This window comes from Salmo salar, chromosome ssa04, assembly GCF_905237065.1.
Source record: "Salmo salar chromosome ssa04, Ssal_v3.1, whole genome shotgun sequence".
Lineage (NCBI taxonomy): Eukaryota > Metazoa > Chordata > Actinopteri > Salmoniformes > Salmonidae > Salmo > Salmo salar.
Window position 1 is genome coordinate 29,438,354 of NC_059445.1, and position 22,321 is coordinate 29,460,674.

Below are 22,321 nucleotides of genomic sequence, written 5' to 3' on the forward strand. Positions count from 1 at the left end.
ACGTATACACACGTGTATACGTATACACACACGTATACACACACGTGTATACGTATACACATACGTATACACATACGTATACACACACGTGTATACGTATACACATACGTATACACACGTGTATACGTATACACATACGTATACACACGTGTATACGTATACACATACGTATACACACGTGTATACGTATACACATACGTATACACACGTGTATACGTATACACATACGTATACACACGTGTATACGTATACACACACGTATACGTATACACACACGTATACACACGTGTATACGTATACACACACGTATACACACGTGTATACGTATACACACACGTATACACACGTGTATACGTATACACACGTGTATACGTATACACATACGTATACACACGTATACGTATACACATACGTATACACATACGTATACACACACATACGTATACACACACGTATACACACACGTATACACACACGTATACACACACGTATACACACACGTATACACATACGTATACACACACGTATACGTATACACACACGTATACACACACGTATACGTATACACATACGTATACACACACGTATACGTATACACATACGTATACACACACGTATACGTATACACATACGTATACACACACGTATACGTATACACATACGTATACACACACGTATACGTATACACATACGTATAGAAACACGTATACGTATACGTATAGAAACACGTATACGTATACACATACGTATACACACACGTATACGTATACACATACGTATACGTATACACGTATACACATACGTATACGTATACACGTATACACATACGTATACGTATACACATACGTATACACATACGTATACACATACGTATACACATACGTATACACGTATACACATACGTATACACGTATACACATACGTATACACGTATACACATACGTATACACGTATAGGTATACACACACGTATACGTATACACGTATACACACACGTATACGTATACACGTATACGTATACACGTATACGTATACACACACACGTATACACACACGTATACGTATACACACACGTATACGTATACACACACGTATACATACACATACGTATACACACACGTATACGTATACACGTACACGTATACACATACGTATACACACACGTATACACATACGTATACACACACGTATACACATACGTATACACACACGTATACACACACGTATACACACACGTATACACACACGCGTATACACACACGTATACACACACGTATACACACACGTATACACACACGTATACGTATACACACACGTATACGTATACACACACGTATACACACACGTATACACACACGTATACACACACGTATACACACACGTATACGTATACACACACGTATACACACACGTATACGTATACACACACGTATACACACACGTATACGTATACACACACGTATACACACACGTATACGTATACACACACGTATACACACACGTATACACACACATATACGTATACACACATACGTATACACACATACGTATACATACACGCACACATACACACACGTATACATACACGCACACACACACGTATACATACACGCACACACACACGTATACATACACGCACACACACACGTATACATACACGCACACACACACGTATACATACACGCACACACACACGTATACATACACGCACACACACATACACACGTATACATACACACACACACACACACATACGTATACATATACGTATGCACACACACACACACACATACGTATACGTATACACACACACACACAAGTTCAGCCGCAAGTTATTACAGGAATTATGACGCGTCGACTATTTCTCTCTAAACCATACATCTTTGACTATTACGAGCCTGCTGCTGCCTACCACCGCACAGTCAGACAGCTCTATCAAATATCAAATCATAGACTTAACTATAATATAATAAACCTTAGGTCATTAATATGGTCAAATCCGGAAACTATCATCTCGAAAACATTCTTTCAGTGACATACAGAACCGTTACGTATTTTATCTAACGGGTGGCATCCATAAGTCTAAATATTCCTGTTACATCGCACAACCTACAATGTTATTTCATAGTTCCGTAAAATTCTGGCAAATTAGTTCGCAACGAGCCAGATTCTGTATACCCTGATTCTGCGTGCAACGAACGCAAGAGAACTGACAATTTCACCTGGTTAATATTGCCTGCTAACCTGGATTTCTTTTAGCTAAATATGCAGGTTTAAAAATATATACTTCTGTGTATTGACTTTTAAGAAAGGCATTGATGTTTATGGTTAGGTACAGTCGTGCAACGATTGTGCTTTTTTTCGCAAATGCGCTTTTGTTAAATCATCCCCCGTTTGGCGAAGTCGGCTGTCTTTGTTAGGAAGAAATAGTCTTCACAGTTCGCAACGAGCCAGGCGGCCCAAACGGCTGCATATACCCTGACTCTGTTTGCAAGAGAAGTGACACATTTTCCCTAGTTAATATTGCCTGCTAACATGAATTTCTTTTAACTAAATACGCAGGTTTAGAAATATATACTTGTGTATTGATTTTAAGAAAGACATTGATGTTTATGGTTAGGTACACGTCGGAGCAAAGAGTCCTTTTTTGCGAATGCGCACCACATCGATTATATGCAAAGCAGGACAGGCTAGATAAACTAGTAATATCATCAACCATGTGTAGTTAACTAGTGTTTATGATAGATTGATTGTTTTTTTTATAAGGTAAGTTTAATGCTAGCTAGCAACTCACCTTGGCAACGTAAAGCAGGTGGTTAGAGCCTTGGGCTAGTTAAAGTAAGATTGCATCCCGAGGCTGACAAGGTAAAAATCTGTCGTTCTGCCCCTGAACAAGGCAGTTAACCCACCGTTCCTAGGCCGTCATTGAAAATAAGAATGTGTTCTTAATTGACTTGCCTAGTTAAATAAAGGTTTTAAAAAAAAAAAAAAATAGGCAAATTGGTGGCCAAAAATACCGATTACCGATTGTTATGAAAACTTGAAATCAGCCCTAATTAAATCGGCCATTCCGATTAATCGGTCGACCTCGAATAAATATAGCAAAAAAAGTATACCATGGATATTTTCAGGGACAGGATGGAGATAAAGCAAGTCCACAGCAACTTAAAAAAAAAAAAAAAGGTAGTACACTATATAGTACAGCATTAGTGAAGTAAAGTAAAGCAGTGGAAACATACTTCCAGAGAATCCCAGAGACACATTGTAAGTCAGGCCTCCAGAAAGCAGAAGGAAAAGAGAGATGAAACTCAGTACAGTGGGAGAGATGGAACATCAAAATCATTCATAGTTTGACAATAGTGACTGGGTACCAACACTACTGGCCAGTGACCACATACAGGATCAAAAGCTATCAGTATGAGTCACCAGTTAATGGTGCCTCATACCACGCAATAATACTCTATTTATATTAGCTCATGCCACTTTCAAACAGCATTTATGAATGTATACAGCAGGGGCATTCAAATGCGAGCCTGGGGGTCCGGAGTACCGCTGGTTTTCTGTTCTACCTGATAATTAATTGCATCCACCTGGTGTCCCAGGATCTAAAATCAGTCCCTGATTAGAGCAGGGAAATGAAAATCAAATCATGGAACTGGCTTCGAGGTCCACATTTATATTTTCATGGTATACATACAGGCTAGTAAGTTACTCATTATGCGTCATGATATAAATTCTAAAATGATAAAAATGACCTCAGAACAAAAAAAATAAACAGTGTGTGGCAGAGACCTGGGAGGCTCCATAGTCCCGACACCTCTAGAGTCTTCAGTTTCTTCTCAAGCTCCCCTACTCGGTTTCCCAGAATCCTGTTTACATAGGAAGAGTTACAAACAGACATGGGACTGTATTCAATGAGGTGAGATATTCAAAACGTTGCAGGTAGAAATGCAATAAGTGAGTACATGGCATAGGGGCTACTTACAGAGTAACTAGAGGAAATTGGCCATGAGAGTTAGAAAAACAGAAGAAATTCTGATTAAGAAGAAAGGAATTTCAACATTTCTACAGAGTAGAAGAGCTCCCTACTTGTTGGTTTGGCGCTGGTGCTGAATGACCAGGTTCTTCTCATGGATAGTTTCCAGTAGGGCTGTGGCCAGGGACTTGAGGTCTGAGATGGACTGAGACGTGACGGGGAGACTGCATCCATGGTCCTCAGAAAGCAATAATTCCTGCACTGAACACACACAAATCCCATTTAGATAGGTAAGATGTTCAGAAAAAAAGACTAGATTTAGTCTGTGATTATGTTTGCCTAGGCAGATGTTTTGGGGGGTTTAAGTTTAGTCTCCATCTTGGATAGCTTTGCCTTTTGATGCGTATTACGTATGGAAGTAAATGCATGGTGCAAGAGCATGTGAGCTGGATACAGAGGGATGTTGGCATTGATTATGTATTCATTATCTAAAATTAAATGTGCAGAGAACTGACACAATGTCCAGAGATATCTACATCAGCACTGGCTTTAGAGGAAAATTAGGTAACACTTTACTTGACACCCAGCATCATAACACGATCATAACCATGTCCATACAGCTGACAGCTTGTTATAACATGGTCATAACACTGTCATGACCCATATATTTACACCTGTTGACTTATTTTATGGCCGTTTCCTTTTGTTTGAAAATGTGTTTAAGTCATTTTCTATTGTTGTAATGAATTCTTTAGTCATGTTTTTTCCATAACATTTTAAATAACACACTTTGACACTGTCATAAAGCATTATTACCATCCTGTGTCACTTTACTTGGACTAAGAAAACACACTTTATGACACTGAAGAAGCAATATGACCATCATAATCATATTAGCCTATCAAGTACATGCCCTTATGTCAGTCATGAGGGTGTCTTGTCCTGCTCCTGAATTTTGCTTCCGCAGCAGTGTTCTGTCACTCATGGGGACACTACGTCACAGCCAGGTCTAAGGGTAGACCTAAAAGAACTCTAACCCCTTGGTGCTGCCATAGAGTTAAGTGCCCATCCAAGAAGGCTTAAGTTCATTGGCCACAGATAAAATGACGTCAAATCACATTATATGTACATTAGCTTTGATTGGACTGATGGCAACATACTTTCAAAATCTTAGCTAGCAGTCATCATGAATCATGTAGACAATCTACTGGCAAATCCTTGTCATATGAAGAGAAATTATAGATAAAATGTATCGGTGCTCATCAGCCATTGGACATAAACATTACACAACAAGTTGGAAATGGCAAATTCAAGAACGGTTTGGAAGGAATCAGTGACAGTGTGGTCCCAAAATCGGGGATTAAGGGACTCTTTTCCAAGTTTAAAATGATAAACATTCAACATGCTGTCAATGACGCATGATTTGTGCTGCGCTTAAAACAACTTAACTCGGAACTGCGAAAAAACTTGACTTCAGTGAGTTCAAGACAAGTGGAAAGTTGGGAATAAATGAGCTCCGACTGGGAAATTAAGTTTTGAACGTCATCCAACTTGAAATTGTAAATCCGGCCTCTTTCTAGAGCTACGACCTGAAGATCAATGACGTCATCATGATTCGACCTCGTTTTATTCCCCCCAGAGTTCCCAGTAGTTTTGAAAGCACCATAAATCCAGAGAATGGCAGGCTTTGATGACAATTTTCCCACGAAGGACCGCCGTGCCACCTTCCTCTTCAAGTGAGCACAGCACAACAAGGTAAGTCCAAAAATGTATTGCATGCTGCTGCATAAATTATGCAATATGCCAGGGAGATAGGTATACTGTAGCTAAGAATGTAATACTAAGTGTTTGTTGTGTAGTAAGTTGTTAATAGCCCATGTGCCTCACCATAATCATTGTCAATTTACCCCTCTTAATTGGTGCCTATAACCTGTTTCAGAGAAATGTCTTCAAATATTGTAAGAGCTTTCATTGTCTGCTTATATGCCCCCTTTATTTATCCTACAGTTCTGACTTGGTGTACAGGGAGAACACTTTAAGAACGGCCCATGGTTCTGAATTCTGTCACTGTTCATTTCAAAAGTGCTAAACAAATAGTTATATTGACTACGTCCGTCCTAGCTCGCTCATTAATGTCTTAATCGAAATTACGGATTGCCTCTTAACCGCTTGTCGTCCCCTTTATGCCATAGTTTGTACATCTCAATTGTCATTAGAAACCACATGTTTAAGCAAGTCAGGCATATCAGCTATGATTTTTTTTAAAGGCAGTAAATGAGTCTGAATGAACTGTTTCACTGCCAGACAAGGCTACGCTGATAGCCAGGTGTAGCAGTGGTAAGATGTTGGGGCTGCTGTTGGGAGAGCTTTATGTAGGCCCTAACAGGTTGTGGGCACTGTTTGTCACTGTTATTGTGCAATTAAATGTATTTAGTGTTGTGGCTTTGCTGGCATGCATCCCACTTGTTTGTTTTTTGCCCCACTAAGATTTACATGCCATCTATAATGAATAGGGTGGGTTGAGATTATTAAATATAAAAGCACTAAACCTCTTTCTAAAAGCTTCACTTATTCAAAAGTTTTACATGAACCCTGAATGGTTCTCAAGTAGATTACTAAGAAAAGCTCATCCATTGTTTAAAAATGGCAGATTGCCATGAAAATTATACTTTGAAAAAACGAATCGCTCTTCTTTAAACAAGCATTGCCGAGCTGGCTACAATTTCATCCCCCTGAAGAAAATAGAACAAATATTATGGCTCAACTCAAATGTGCTGGTTAATAAATTACCTGTATCATTGGGAAAGATGTTTGAAAAGGGTATTTTGTTCTTAAATAAATATTGTCAATTGGAATGGTAGAGTTGTCTTTCATGGAGTTATCAGAATTGTACGGGAAGGTCTGCTCAATCCAAGAGTACAACCAATTGATTATAGCATTACCCCAAAAATGGAGGAGGCAGGAGGTAGCGGGAGGAGGTAGGGAACTAGTCTGTCCGCCCAATATAAAAGGATCAAAACTTGCGGGAGGAATAAAAATAGCATAAATAGGAAAGTATACCAGTTTCATTTGAGGATCAGTATGTTGACAACTGTGCCATACAGATAGCAAAATAGTTGGGAAGAGATTGTTGATGTACCGATTCCATTGTACAGGGTGTATGAGTTGATATATAAAACGACGCGAGACTCAAGACTTTGTGCTTTTCAACTAAAATTATTATATAGAATTCTTGCCAACAACAAAATGTTGAATATTTGGGGCATAAAATCATTGAAGCTCTGCAGATTTTGTTTTGAGGATACAGAATAGACCATTTATTTTGGTATTGCCCTCAGGTAGTCCGTTTCTGGTGTCAGTTTCAGGAATGGCTGAAAATGCATAACATTTATCTAAAATTGACCCTAGAAATAGCACTGTTATGAGATCTGGAGAGACCGGGTCAGTCAATTACTAATACTCATCTTCAACTCGCAATCTGTAGATTCGATTAGATTGAAATTGTATGTTAAACATCACATCACAGCACAGGGGGGAGTGATTGGGGGAGGGGTCTCGAATGGTTGAGGGACTGCTATGGGGAACTGTGGGGGGGTGGGATCTTGGAGGGCTCGCGTCCCAGTTTTTTTGGCTTTGTGGGAGATGTGTCGACGTGCCCTTGAGCAGGGCGTTGACCCTGGATGCTTGTGTGTGCCGCTCTGAATGGGAGTCTGTTGAATGACTGGTGTGGTTGTTGTTGAGCGGCTTCACTGCAAGTATATTGTATGTTTTGGATATACAATTAATAAAAAAAGATTTACATGCTAAAATCGCCACTGTATATAACAAACATACTGTTGGCAAGTAGACTATGGTGTAATGGAATGTTTTTCCTTGTGTGGTAGGTCTCATAATTAGCCATAAAATAACACAACAGGTCTAAATGTGTCATGACAGTGAAATTACAACAGGTTATGACCATGTCATAACGTGTTATGATTCTGGGTGTCAAGTAAAGTGTTAATAAAAATGAAATACAGGCAACAGAAACGACAGCCTGCTTTTAAAATGCATGTCCCAAATATCTCTTTACATTTCTATGTATTCCAATACATAGAAATGTAGAGAGATATTTGGGACGTGCAGACAAAACAATATTTCAGTCAGTTTACTTATTTTCTTAGGTTGGTATGACGGAAAAGATTGTAAGTTGACGTATATAACATCTTGAATACAAAATATTGATTCAAATCCACTGGATATATCTGAAGAGCTAAAGTGAGTCATTATGTACAAGAAATCTGAAAAAGGGATAGTTCCAGGATAATAACTTCTAAGAGTTTTTCAGTGGTGACCTAAAACATGATTGGGAAATGCAGACTTCAGACAATCAGACGATGTGTAATGATCTAAACCTAACACAGCTGGTGACAAAGCCTATACGGCCCAACCCTAAAGATCCTTTAAAGTCAACTCTGATTCTAATGAATACACCAGAGAAATATGTTTCTACTGGTGTCTTAGCCAAAGATGTGTGACCATTGCCCAATTGTTTGCATTAGAGATGTGAAAAAAAAAAATCTAAGCCTCGGGTCATCACAAAAAGGACATTTAAAAAAATTCTGTGAATGATCTTTGACATGATCTTTATTTTAGTGACCTTGACTGTATTTCAACTATCCCTGAACCTGATTTAGCTTTCAGCCTTTTTGCCGATGTCTTCAACACTATGGTGGATAATCATGCTCCCTCCAGAAAACTAAGGGTTAAAAGGTAGATTGACTTCTGATAATTCCGGAGTGTACCAGGCATTCAATCATAAAAAAGATGCTAGGGTCAAGGCCAGAAACACAGGCTTAGGCCCAGACTGGCCTCCTTACGAAAAAAATGCCACTATTGATGCATTTAACACCCTAAGTGCTCTAAGTAACATAATAAAAACATCCCGATCAATCTCATGGCATGAGACATCCCAAAAATCGGTCTTTTCAAGAAAATGTCTGTAGCGTCCGAACAGTTTGACAAACTGTTATGACCACTTTATGGATAGGGCAGACTCATGACAAGTTCACGGGACTCGTCTGAAGGTAACCAACCGTAACCGGTTTAAAAATATTAATGGAAGTATGAAGGTCATTTTGTAAAAAGGGGTTAAATGTGTAAAAATAAATAAATACATTTCCTGAGCTTTCTTATATATCCGAGATATAGGACAAACACTTCAAAACCTCGATTCTAATTTTTTGACTGTATTTGCAATTTATGAATGTGTTATTCAATGCATTTCTTTGGGCCAAATTCAATACGTTTTCTTTTGATACCTAAAGGGGTCCTAAAACCAAACAGTTATATGATTCATAGTATGACCACCTTACAAACAATTCCATGTGTCAGCTTAGAATGTAAGCCAAATCAGGGTTAAGGCCTAGGCATGGCACTATTACAGCAACCCTTTAGAAGTTAATGATCTTTTCAATACTTTAGACACTAAAATGAAATGTGGACCTGTCAAAAGCTTTTGATACTGTTGATCATGCTATTGCATTGTGTAAGTTGTCCTCGATAGGCCTAAGTTCTGACACCTGTTCATGGTTTTATGATTATCCTAGTGACAGAACTCAAGACATTGTGATTGATGGGGTTAAGTCTGAATTTCTTGAAGTGAATAAAGGTGTACCACAGGGGTTGATTTTGGGACCTGTTCTCTTCACTATTTATTTAAACATCATTGGTCAATCTGTAAAAAAATTGTAAACTTAATCAATTTACAGATGATACGATGTATGCTATTGCCCGTTGATCTGGCCATCTCATAACCACATTCAGATTTTGTAGCTATGCAGGAATCCCTTGCAGATTTAAAACATGCATTTTATTTTGCCTGTATTAAGCACATGTTTTTTAAAACCTCTCGTAAGAATGTTTCAAATTAGCTACATGTTCACTCAGATGGTTCTCCAATTAAACGTGTTCTCGCATATACAGTTGAAGTCGGAAGTTTACATATACCTTAGCCAAATACATTTAAACTCAGTTTTTCACAATTCCTGACATTGAATCCTAGTAGAAATGTGTTTTAGGTCAGTTAGGACCACCACTTTACTTTAAGTATGTGAAATGTCAGAATAATAGTAGAGTGATTTATTTCAGCTTCTATTTCTTCCATCACATCCCCAGTGGGTCAGAAGTTTACATACACTCAATTAGTATTTGGTAGCATTGCCTTTAAATTGTTTCACTTGGGTCAAATGTTTCAGGTAGCCTTCCACAAGCTTCCCACAAAAAGTTAGGTGAATTTTGGCCCATTCCTCCTGACAGAGCTGGTGTAACCGAGTCAGGTTTGTAGGCCTCCTTGCTCGCACACGATTTTTCAGTTTTGCCCACAAATCTTCTATGGGATTGAGGTCAGGGCTTTGTGATGGCCACTCCAATACCTTGACTTTGTTTTCCTAAAGCCATTTTGCCACAACTTTGTAAGTGTCACTGTCCATTTGGAAAACCCATTTACGACCAAGATTTAAGTTCCTTACTGACGTCTTGAGATGCTGCTTCAATATATCCACATAATTTTCCATCTTTATGATGCCATCTATTTTGAAGTGCACCAGTCCCTCCTGCAGCAAAGCACCCCCACAACATGATGCTGCCACCCCCGTGCTTCACGGTCGGGATGGTGTTCTTTGGCTTGCTATCCTCCCCCTTTTTCCTCCAAACATAACAATGGTCATTATGGCCAAACAGTTCTATTCATCAGACGAGAGGACATTTCCTAAAAAAGTACAATCTTTGTCCCCATGTGCAGTTGCAAACCGTAGTCTGGATTTTTTTATGGCGGTTTTGGAGCAGTGGCTTCTTACTTGCTGAGCGGCCTTTCAGGTTACGTCGATATAGGACTTGTTTTACTGTGGATATGTCATAATTACAGCCGTGTTGAAGAGACCAAACTGCATGCGGAATGTGGATACTCATCTTTTTAATATATATAAGTAAAGTATACACAGAAAAACAATAAACACTCACGACAGGCTAACAGGCTACTTACGAACAAACGAAGAGCAGTGTTAACTCAACCACCCACAACCCCAAGTGACAAACATACTCCTAATTATATGACTCCCAATCAGGAACAACGTCCCTGATCAGGAGCCACATAGAAATACAACACCCAGAACACACATACATACCATGCCACGTCCTGACCAAAACTACACAACAACACCCTCTGCTGGTCAGGACGTGACAGGATATAGATACTTTTGTACCCGTTTCCTCCAGCATCTCCACAAGGTCCTTTGCTGTTGTTCTGGGATTGATTTGCACTTTTCGCACCAAAGTACATTCATCTCTAGGAGACAGAACGTGTCTCCTTCCTGAGCGATATAACAGCTGCGTGGTACCATGGTGTTTATAGTTGAGTACTATTGTTTGTACAGATGAACGTGGTACCTTCAGGCGTTTGGAAATTGCTCCCAAGGATGAACCAGACTTCTACAATTTTCTTTGAGGTCTTGGCTGATTTCTTTTGTTTGAATGGGCTGTTTGAAGGTAAGCCTTGAAATACACTGCTCAAAAAAATAAAGGGAACACTAAAATAACACATCCTAGATCTGAATGAATGAAATAATCTTATTAAATACTTCTTTCTTTACATAGTTGAATGTGCTGACAACAAAAATCACAAAAATAAATCAATGGAAATCCAATTTATTAGCCCATGGATGTCTGGATTTGGAGTCACACTCAAAATTAAAGTGGAAAACCACACTACAGGCTGATCCAACTTTGATGTAATGTCCTTAAAACAAGTCAAAATGAGGCTCAGTAGTGTGTGTCGCCTCCACGTGCCTGTATGACCTCCCTACAATGCCTGGGCATGCTCCTGATGAGGTGGTGGATGGTCTCCTGAGGGATCTCCTCCCAGACCTGGACTAAAGCATCCGCCAACTCCTGGACAGTCTGTGGTGCAACGTGGCCATCGGCCAGGGTCAGTTGAAACCAGGATTCATTCATCCGTGAAGAGCACACTTCTCCAGCGTGCCAGTGGCCATTGAAGGGGAGCATTTGCCCATTGAAGTCAGTAATGACGTAAAACTGCGGTCAGGTCAAGACCCTAATGAGGACGATGAGCACGCAGATGAGCTTCCCTGAGGAGACGGTTTGTGACAGTTTGTGCAGAAATTCTTCAGTTGCGCAAACCAACAGTTTCATCAGCTGTTCTCAGACGATCCCGCAGGTGAAGAAGCCGGCTATGGAGAACCTGGGCTGGTGTGGTTACAACTAGTCTGTGGTTGTGAGGCCGATTGGACGTACTGCCAAATTCTCTAAAACAACATTGGAGGTAGATTATGGTAGAGAAATGTAATTCTCTGGCAACAGATCTGGTGGACATTCCTGCAGTCAGCATGCCAATTGCATGCTCCCTCAAAGCTCAAGACATCTGTAGCATTGTGTTGTGACAAACTGCACATTTTAGACTGGGCTTTTATTATCCACAGCACAAGATGCACCTGTTTAATGATCACGCTGTTTAATCAGCATCTTGATATGCCACACCTGTCAAGTGGATGGATTATCTTGGCAAAGGAGAAATGCTCACTAACATGGATGTAAACAAATTTGTGCACAAAATTGAGAAATACTTTTTTTTGTGTGTATGGAAAATGTCTGGAATCTTTTATTTCAGCTCATGAAACATGGGACCAACACTTAACATGTTGCGTTTATATTTTGTTATTTATCAAAGTGCAGCTGCTACTACTCTTAAATGGGATGCCATCTACAATACTGCCCTTCTTTTTTGTTACAGGTGAGTTTTGATACTTCAAAAACCTCCATCTTATCTCACTTTGCGTTTCAAGTATAGACACCCGAATTGCTTAGCCCGTTCACAGGATTGGTTAACTCACTCTAGGTTCCTAGGGTCTCCACCAAGCTAGGTAAATCTGCTTTTAGTTTTATTGCTGTAATAAAATTCTAAATAAATGTCATCTTAAGGTTCTGTTCGGGCAGTTTAGAGTATTGATTGGGGAATTATTTGTGGAGGAATGTAACCGTTTCTGGGTGATTTGTGATGTTTCCCATGACTGTGTTTTAATGTAATGTATAATACCAGTCAAAAGTTTGGACATCTACTCATTCAAGGGTTTTTCTTAATTTTTTACAATTCATTTTCTATATTGTAGAATAGTGAAGACATCACAACTATGAAATAACACATATGTAATCAAGTAAACAAAAATAAAAAAATAATTTAAAAAAGTGTTAAACAAAGCAAAATATATTTTATATTTGAGATTCTTCAAAAGTAGCCACCCTTTGCCTTGGTGACAGCTTTGCACACTCATGGCATTCTCTTAACCAGCTGCATGAGGTAGTCACCTGGAATGCATTTAAATTAACAGGTGGGCCTTGTTCAAATTTAACTTGTAGAATTTATTTTCTTCTTAATGCGTTTGAGCCAATCAGTTCTGTTGCGACAAGGTAGGGGTGGTATACAGAAAATAGCCCTATTTGGTAAAAGACCAAATCCATATTACGGCAAGAACTGCTTATTTGAGCTAAGAGAAGAGACAGTCCATCATTACTTTAAGACATGGTCAGTTAATCTGGAAAATGTCAAGAACTTTGAAAGTTACTTCAAGTGCAGTCGCAAAAACCATCAAGCCCTATGATGAAACCGGCTCCCATGAGGACCACCACAGAGGATAAGTTCATTAGAGTTAACAGCCTCAGAAATTGCAGCCCAAATAAATGCTTCAGAGTTAAAGTAACAGACACATTTCTACATCAACTGTTCAGAGGAAACTGCGTGAACCAGGCCTTCATGGTCAAATTGCTGGGGGTGCTTTGCTGGTGACACAGTCTGATTTATTTAGAATTCAAGGCACACTTAACAAGCATGGCTACCACAGGATTCTGCAGTGATATGCCATCCCATCTGGTTTGCGCTTAGTAGGACTATATTTTGTTTTCAACAGGACAATGACCCAACACACCTCCAGGCTGTGTAAGGGCTATTTGACCAAGAAGGAGAGTGATGGAGTGCTGCATCAGGTGACCTAGCCTCCACAATCAACCGACCTCAACCGAATTGAGATGGTTTGGGATGAGTTGGACCGCAGAATGAAGGAAAAGCAGCCAACAAGTGCTCAGCATATGTGGGAACTCCTTCAAGGCTGTTGGAGAAGCATTCCAGGTGATGATGGTTTAGAGAATGCCAAGAGTGTGCAAAGCTGTCATCAAGGCAAAGGGTGGCTACTTTGAAGAATCTCAAATATACAATATATTTTTATTTGTTTAACACTTTTTCGGTTACTACATGATTCCATGTGTTATTTCATAGTTTTGATGCCTTAACTATTATATTACAATGTAGAAAATAGTAAAAATAAAGAAAAACCCTTGAATGAGTAGGTATCCAAACTTGACTGGTACTGTATATTTGTGTTTGCAGGTCACATTTGAAAAAGAGACCTAGGTCTCAATAGGTCTACCATGAAAAAAAAAAAAAACAACATACATGTGTTTTCCAATTCCAAGTCTGGAAGTGTGTATGTTTTCAAGATGGAGTACAATGATTGATTTGCATTATGGACTAATGAACAAAATACTAACAGAAAGAAGATGAGTGGGGGAATGGTTTGTGCAGTACCTTGTTTGGCAGAGAGCACCCCAGTGAGTGCACTGCTGTTAGATTTGCCATAAGTCTTGGAGTTCTTCCTGCTCTCCAGAGCACTCTGAAAACCAGTAAAATATGAAAATGATATATTGTATACCCCTGTTCACAAACATGATTGAGCATGTGTAGTAGTAGAGGGTTGTGAACCATACAAACTGCAGAAAGAAAAAAAAAAAACACAGAATATTACCAAATATAAAAACATACAGTTTGACAAACTTTGTTTGAGATCTACAACTGTTATAGGTGCCATCTTGGCAACAAAACTGTCACTAAAGATGACATTTTAATTGACATTAGAACATGAGCCCAGAAAACCAGTTACCAGCTCTGACTAAATAAGGCCTTGAGTAGTTATGAGACTAGTGATCATATCTAAGGATTGTTCTATTCTATAGTATTATTAGTACTAGTCAGACAAATGTTAAAGGCTTGTTTATATGTTGCTTACAATACCTTGTACTTCATGACATTCGTTTTGAGCATGGTGACCTCCTCCTGCAGTTGTTTGAACCGCTCGTGTAAATATCTGAAAGAAAACATCAGTTTATTTAAAAAGTTTTCCAAAGCAAAATGCCCAAAGTCATACATTGTGAAGCAAGTTGTTCATGAACATCCTTATTGCATTCAGTAAGACATTACAGATATTACATATCTGTATGTTCACCCACACACAAACACACCTGTTCTCCATGCAGAGTGCATCTACGTCTAGAATCCGACACTCGTGTCCCCCCAAGATGTGGTTCACCTCGTGGTTCAGCCGCTGGGCCTTTTCCTGGAACACGTTACGCTCCGCCCTCACATCCTGCAGCTCGTCCGTCAGAGATTTCACACTGTGCTCCAGCTCCTCATTCTAGGACAAACAAAAGAAACAACATGTACGATTTCAAATTTTGTAAGGCATTTCAAACATTGTAAGAGATGCTTTATAAATACCTATAATATTACAGATTGTGACGGTGGCAAACGTCCAACACTGCCTTGCGTAATGAGTGGGCAACATAGGCTGAACTATGGTTGGTTGGGAATATGGTATTGTGACAATTGAGCTCTTATCTTGCTATATGAAAATATTGAAACCATCTGTACAACTTCATTCTGCCATTGGTGTGGTTTCCAACATCACCCAAGGTATGTTCCTCACACTTGCTTGCTTTCTTTTTTTAACCCACCACCATACCCTCTTTGCAGGACAACTTATTCTACAACTTTGATTGATATACACTGCTCAAAAAAAAAAGGGAACACTAAAATAACACATCCTAGATCTGAATGAAATAAATAATCTTATTAAATACTTTTTTCTTTACATAGTTGAATGTGCTGACAACAAAATCACACAAAAATAATCAATGGAAATCCAATTTATCAACCCATGGAGGTCTGGATTTGGAGTCACACTCAAAATTAAAGTGGAAAACCACACTACAGGCTGATCCAACTTTGATGTAATGTCCTTAAAACAAGTAAAAAAATGAGGCTCAGTAGTGTGTGTGGCCTCCACGTGCCTGTATGACCTCCCTACAACACCTGGGCATGCTCCTGATGAGGTGGCGGATGGTCTCCTGAGGGATCTCCTCCCAGACCTGAACTAAAGGATCCGCCAACTCCTGGACAGTCTGTGGTGCAACGTGGCGTTGGTGGATGGAGCGAGACATTATGTCCCAGATGTGCTCAATTGGATTCAGGTCTGGGGAACGGGCGGGCCAGTCCATAGCATGAATGCCTACCTCTTGCAGGAACTGCTGACACACTCCAGCCACATGAGGTCTAGCATTGTCTTGCATTAGGAGGAACCCAGGGCCAACCGCACCAGCATATGGTCTCACAAGGGGTCTGAGGATCTCATCCCAGTACCTAATGGCAGTCAGGCTACCTCTGGCGAGCACATGGAGGGCTGTGCGGCCCCCCAAAGAAATGCCACCCCACACCATGACTGAACCACCGCCAAACCGGTCATGCTGGAGGATGTTGCAGGCAGCAGAACGTTCTCGACGGCGTCTCCAGACTCTGTCACATGTGCTCAGTGTGAACCTGCTTTCATCTGTGAAGAGCACAGGGCGCCAGTGGCGAATTTGCCAATCTTGGTGTTCTCTGGCAAATGCCAAACGTCCTGCACGTTGTTGGGCTGTAAGCGCAACCCCCACCTGTGGTAGTCGGGCCCTCATACCACCCTCATGGAGTCTGTTTCTGACCGTTTGAGCAGACACATGCACATTTGTGGCCTGCTGGAGGTCATTTTGCAGGGCTCTGGCAGTGCTCCTCCTGCTCCTCCTTGCACAAAGGCGGAGGTAGCGGTCCTGCTGCTGGGTTGTTGCCCTCCGACAGCCTCCTCCACGTCTCCTGATGTACTGGCCTGTCTCCTGGTAGCGCCTCCATGCTCTGGACACTACGCTGACACAGCAAACCTTCTTGCCACAGCTCGCATTGATGTGCCATCCTGGATGAGCTGCACTACCTGAGCCACTTGTGTGGGTTGTAGACTCCGTCTCATGCTACCACTAGAGTGAAAGCACCGCCAGCATTCAAAAGTGACCAAAACATCAGCCAGGAAGCATAGGAACTGAGAAGTGGTCTGTGGTTACCAGCTGCAGAACCACTCCTTTATTGGGGGTGTCTTGCTAATTGCCTATAATTTCCACCTGTTGTCTATTCCATTTGCACAACAGCATGTGGAATTTATTGTCAATCAGTGTTGCTTCCTAAGTGGACAGTTTGATTTCACAGACGTGTGATTGACTTGGAGCTACATTGTGTTGTTTAAGTGTTCCCTTTATTTTTTTTAGCAGTATATATAAAAATAAAAGAGAATGCAGTCTTGTTCAGAATATTAAAATGTATTTAAGACAGTAAAAAGGAGAGAGAGATGAGGGTGGAAACAGTTCAGAAGTGCCAGACCGGGGAATTGAACCCTGGTCTCTAGAGTGACATGTGGTCCAATGCAATTAGTCACATTACCACTCAACCAAATGTAGCAGAGGTGAATCAGACTCACTTTTGCAATGAGGTAGCCCTGCCCTGGAATTTCCTCTTGGTCTACTGTTGAAGTTGGTTTCCTGAGTGGGAGACCGGGGTTCAGATCCCGTTACACAAACTATGGCACAACCTTTCCATTCCTCACCTGCTCTCGTGCCATCTCCAACTGCTGGACCAGGTCCTCCCGCTCATAGGCCTGGAAGTGCCTTGCCCCCACCTCTTCATCCCCCAACCTCTGTCTGGCTATGGTCATCCGCAGGAGCTGTGGGAGGGTACGGGGAGGACAGAGTCAATTCCATTTCAATTCAGTTTACTTCTTGAATTGAAATAGAATTGACCCCATCCCTGAAGGATATCATACCTTGTTATCCCCCTGGGCCTCAGCCAGTCGTTGACTCAGCTCCTTCACCTCTTCAGACAGCTGCTTACTCCTTTCTCTGGAGTCTCTCAACAGCTGGGCCAAATTCAACTAATCAAGTGAATGACATATACAGTTGAAGTTGTAAGTTTACATACACCTTAGCCAAAAACATTTAAACTCAGTTTCACAATTCCTGACATTTAATCCAAGTAAAAATTCCCTGTCTTAGGTTAGTTAAAATAAAGTGGTGATCCTAAGAATGTGAAATGTCAGAATAATAGTAGAGAATTATTTATTTCAGCTTTTATTTCTTTCATCACATTCCCAGTGGGTCAGAGGTTTGCATACACTCAATTAGTATTTGGTAGCATTGCCTGCCAATTGTTTAACTTGGGTAAAACGTTTCAGGTAGCCTTCCACAAGCTTCCCACAATAAGTTGGGTGAATTTTAGCCCACTCCTCCTGACAGAGCTGGTGTAACTGAGAGTCAGGTTTGTAGGCCTTCTTGCTCGCACATGCCTTTTTCAGTTCTGCCCACAAATTTTCTATGGGATTGAAGTCAGGGCTTTGTGATAGCCACTCCAATACCTTGACTTTAAGCCATTTGCCACAACTTTGGAAGTATGCTCGGTGCCATTGTCCATTTGGAAGACCCATTTGCAACCAAGCTTTAACTTCGTGACTGATGTCTTGAGATGTTGCTTCAATAGATCAACAATTTTCCTGTCTCATGATGCTATCTATTTTGTGAAGTGCACCAGTCCCTCCTGCAGCAAAGCACCCCCACAACATGATGCTGCCACCCCCGTGCTTCACAGTTGGGATGGTGTTCTTCGGCTTGCAAGCCTCCCCCTTTTTCCTCCAAACATAATGGGCATTATGGCCAAAAAGTTATATTTTTGTTTCATCAGACCAGAGGACATTTCTCCAAAAAGCCCAAATTGTCCCCATGTGCAGTTGCAAACCGTAGTCTGGATTTTTTTATGGCGGTCTTGGAGCAGTGGCTTCTTCCTTGCTGAGCAGCCTTTCAATTTATGTCGATATAGGACTTGTTTTACTGTGGATATAGATACTTTTGTACCGGCTTCCTCCAGCATCTTCACAAGGTCCTTTGCTGCTGTTCTGGGATTGATTTGCACTTTTCGCACCAAAGTACGTTCATCTCTAGGAGACAGAATGCGTCTTCTTCCTGAGCGGTATGACGGCTGCGTGGTCCCATGGTGTTTATACTTGCGTACTATTGTTTGTACAGATGAACATGGTACCTTCAGGCATTTGGAAATTGCTCCCAAGGGTGAACTGGACTTGTGGTCTACCATTTTCTTTATGAGGTCTTGGCAGATTTATTTTGATTTTCCCATGATGTCAAGCAAAGAGGCACTGAGTGTAAAGGTAGGCCTTGAAATACATCCACAAGTACACCTCCAATTGACTCAGATGTCAATTAGCCTATCAGAAGCTTCTAAAGCCATGACAATTTTCTGGAATTTTCCAAGCTGTTTAAAGGCACAGTGAACTTCTGACCCACTGGAATTGTGATACAGTGAATTATAAGTACAATTATCTGTCTGTAAACAATTGTTGGAAAAATGACTTGTGTCATGCACAAAGTAGATGTCCTAACCGACTTGCCAAAACTATAGTTTGTTAACAATACATTTGTGGAGTGGTTGAAAAAAACAAGTTAATGGACTCCAACCTAAGTGTATGTAAACTTCAACTGTACATGATACTGTTCTTTCACATCTACACAGCAAATTTGAGATCAGAATTTTAACACCAAGTGTTAAATGTAACACTTTCTTAATGTCTATGTGACCCATCAGAATATTGTTGATAAATGTACACTTTATTAGAGCTGATGCTGTTACATTTTCTTAGTCTTATGGAATTAACACCTGTGGTCTTACAGTAACCATTTTTGGGGTGTTTTAACACTAAAGCCTTTTGCATATTTATTTCTCAGTGCCTTTCGAGTGAATTTTAGAGGTACCAGTTGCACCCATGAAGGTCTTTTCTAGTCACAGAGACATGATTGTTGCATTGGATGGTTTTCAGCCCTGTAGCCTTCACTAAGTTAGTGCGTACGATCATATTTTACAATAATTTAATTTATGAGAATACATTTTAAAAAAAATGACAATACCATTGTTGGAATCAGCTAAACTTTGATCATTGAGGTAGTAAATGAATGATAGGAAATGAAAGAGACTATGATAGAAGTTAATGGTTCTCTGAAGAAAGACAGAAGGCTTTAGAATGCTCTCCTTTCCCTATATCAACACATTGTGTTTGATGGAGGAAGACAGATGGATATCTGTGGATCAGGAGGTGAGGGGTGAGGTCAGTTCCCCTTAAGCTACAGCCTTCCCTGTAGCTCAGTTGGTAGAGCATGGTGTTTGCAACGCCAGGGTTGTGGGTTTGTTTCCCACGGGGGGCCAGCACAGAATTTGTTTTTAATAATAATGTATGAAATTGTATGAAATGTATGCATTCACTACTGTAAGTCACTCTGGATAAGAGCGTCTGCTAAATGACTAAAATCTAAATCTAAAATCTTAAGGGAGTAATCAGGGTTAGTATCTGGTTACCTTCTTTCCTGTGGAGCCATAAACTGTAAGGAGGAGGAGTGTCTTAAGTAGGATGTATATAAACTGTGATGTCTGAAATGTTTTGCCGTCTGATTTCAGCTGTACAGAACCTTTTGGAATGATTAAACTTGGTTAAAGCTTCTCTAGTGTCCGTGAGTTATTTACTCTGAAAAATAAGAACCCAACACCATACTTTGAGAGCCTAGTTTTACCCTAACAGTGGTCTGAAACTCCTGGTTTGCAGGCTACAAATCAGCAAGTAATATTCTGCTGGCTTGCAAAGTGTCATAACTCCTATTGGAATCCATTTAGGATATACAACTGTTGGAACTTTTAAAATCACCCGCATCTGCAGATAGAATGCCTGCCAAGGTAGGGAGATTGATAAATAAGACTACCCAAACCATCTAAACTGGAACAACCATCTCAATAACGGGTGAAATAAGTCCAACCACTGAAAAATTGGATTAGTTTAAAAATATGTTATTTATCTTTGTGCAGCATAAGATCAATTAATTAATTCAGTAACATACATATTAAAATAAACTATTCTAAAAAGCAACCTGCAACAAAGAATGCTGGGAAATATGACGAGGCCCCTCCCATGTCTTTTTCACTCAGAGTTAATGGAAATTAACGCAACACAGTCGTAACACCAATTGGTGTTGATGCCACTGTGATTCAAATAACACTTAATTTACTCACCACATATGGCGTCAATTTCGATCCCACTGTTAACCCCACTAGAATCAACATTCAGATATTACAATGACAACACTTACCTCATCACAGAGATTTTAACACCCGCAAATTTGCTGTGTAGTCTAGCATACTATAACATCCTTGACATAGGGAAGTTGCTGGCCAAGTGTGTTGTCAGTACAGTCCAGTCATAATGCAAACCGTTACCTCGGTCATCCAATTTGACATGGTTGATCATTTACTTTTCAGTCGACACATTTTAGACTGCCACGCTACTACAATTAGTAAGGAAATTAAAATATTTTGACGCCATGGCATCTATTGATGTCGACTTACTTGATTTCGTTTTTCAGGTGGTAGACTGGAGTCTCCATCCTAGAATGTAGAAGGGAAAAAAATTGTGAGGACAGATCACTTAGCTGAAGTCAATTGATTGATATGATTGATATGACTATGGTTAATAAATTATGAAATGTACTATACATTTCATTCGGAAAGTATTCAGATCCCTTCCTTTATTCCACATTTCGTTACATTACAGCGTTGTTCTAAAATTGAGGGAAAACAATTATTTAATCAATCTACACACAATGCCCCATAATAACAAAGCGAAAACTGTTTTTTTTGTACATTTTTGGAAACATATGTTACGAATCCCTTTGGCCCTGCAGTCTAGGGGGCATGGAACCGAGACCCGTAACATAACTCATGCAAATTATAACAGTGAAAACAAAAACCACAGACAACTTAAGTCTACCGTCAAAAACTCATGATTTATTTTTAAACACACGGTAAAGGGGGGCGGGAAAAGGGGCTGAGAAGGATCCAAGGAAAGAAATAATAAGTATTAAAAAACACCCCTAAGCTAGTCTACCTGCTTCAACAAGAGCCAGCTCACTAACAAATAAAATACAGTGGGTGGTCCGACCAGTTCTAACTAGTGTATTTAGACACCGTTTTCCTACGGGTAATGTAGGCCCATGGGTGACTTGTCTTGGTACCCCCTTTTCCACCATAACAATACTCACAGGATAACGGACAAAGTTACATGTAGTT

General features: G+C 40.2%; 1 protein-coding gene across 7 annotated transcripts in view; it reads right to left on the reverse strand.

Moving 5' to 3' along the window:
• Positions 1 to 22,321, reverse strand: part of LOC106602718 (coiled-coil domain-containing protein 149) — a 43,971-nt gene that overhangs the window by 8,187 nt on the left and 13,463 nt on the right. For 5 of the 7 annotated variants that reach the window (XM_045716794.1, XM_045716792.1, XM_014195526.2 and 2 more), the window contains 9 exons: positions 21,602 to 21,640; positions 17,973 to 18,080; positions 17,757 to 17,873; positions 15,316 to 15,488; positions 15,089 to 15,161; positions 14,606 to 14,690; positions 4,089 to 4,236; positions 3,792 to 3,868; positions 3,239 to 3,274 (listed from right to left, as the gene is read on the reverse strand). In XM_045716794.1, coding sequence (XP_045572750.1) covers positions 3,239 to 3,274; positions 3,792 to 3,868; positions 4,089 to 4,236; positions 14,606 to 14,690; positions 15,089 to 15,161; positions 15,316 to 15,488; positions 17,757 to 17,873; positions 17,973 to 18,080; positions 21,602 to 21,640 — 856 coding nt within the window. The remainder of the gene's footprint in view (positions 1 to 3,238; positions 3,275 to 3,791; positions 3,869 to 4,088; positions 4,237 to 14,605; positions 14,691 to 15,088; positions 15,162 to 15,315; positions 15,489 to 17,756; positions 17,874 to 17,972; positions 18,081 to 21,601; positions 21,641 to 22,321) is intronic. The other 2 variants (XM_045716793.1, XM_045716795.1) reach the window with 1 other exon arrangement.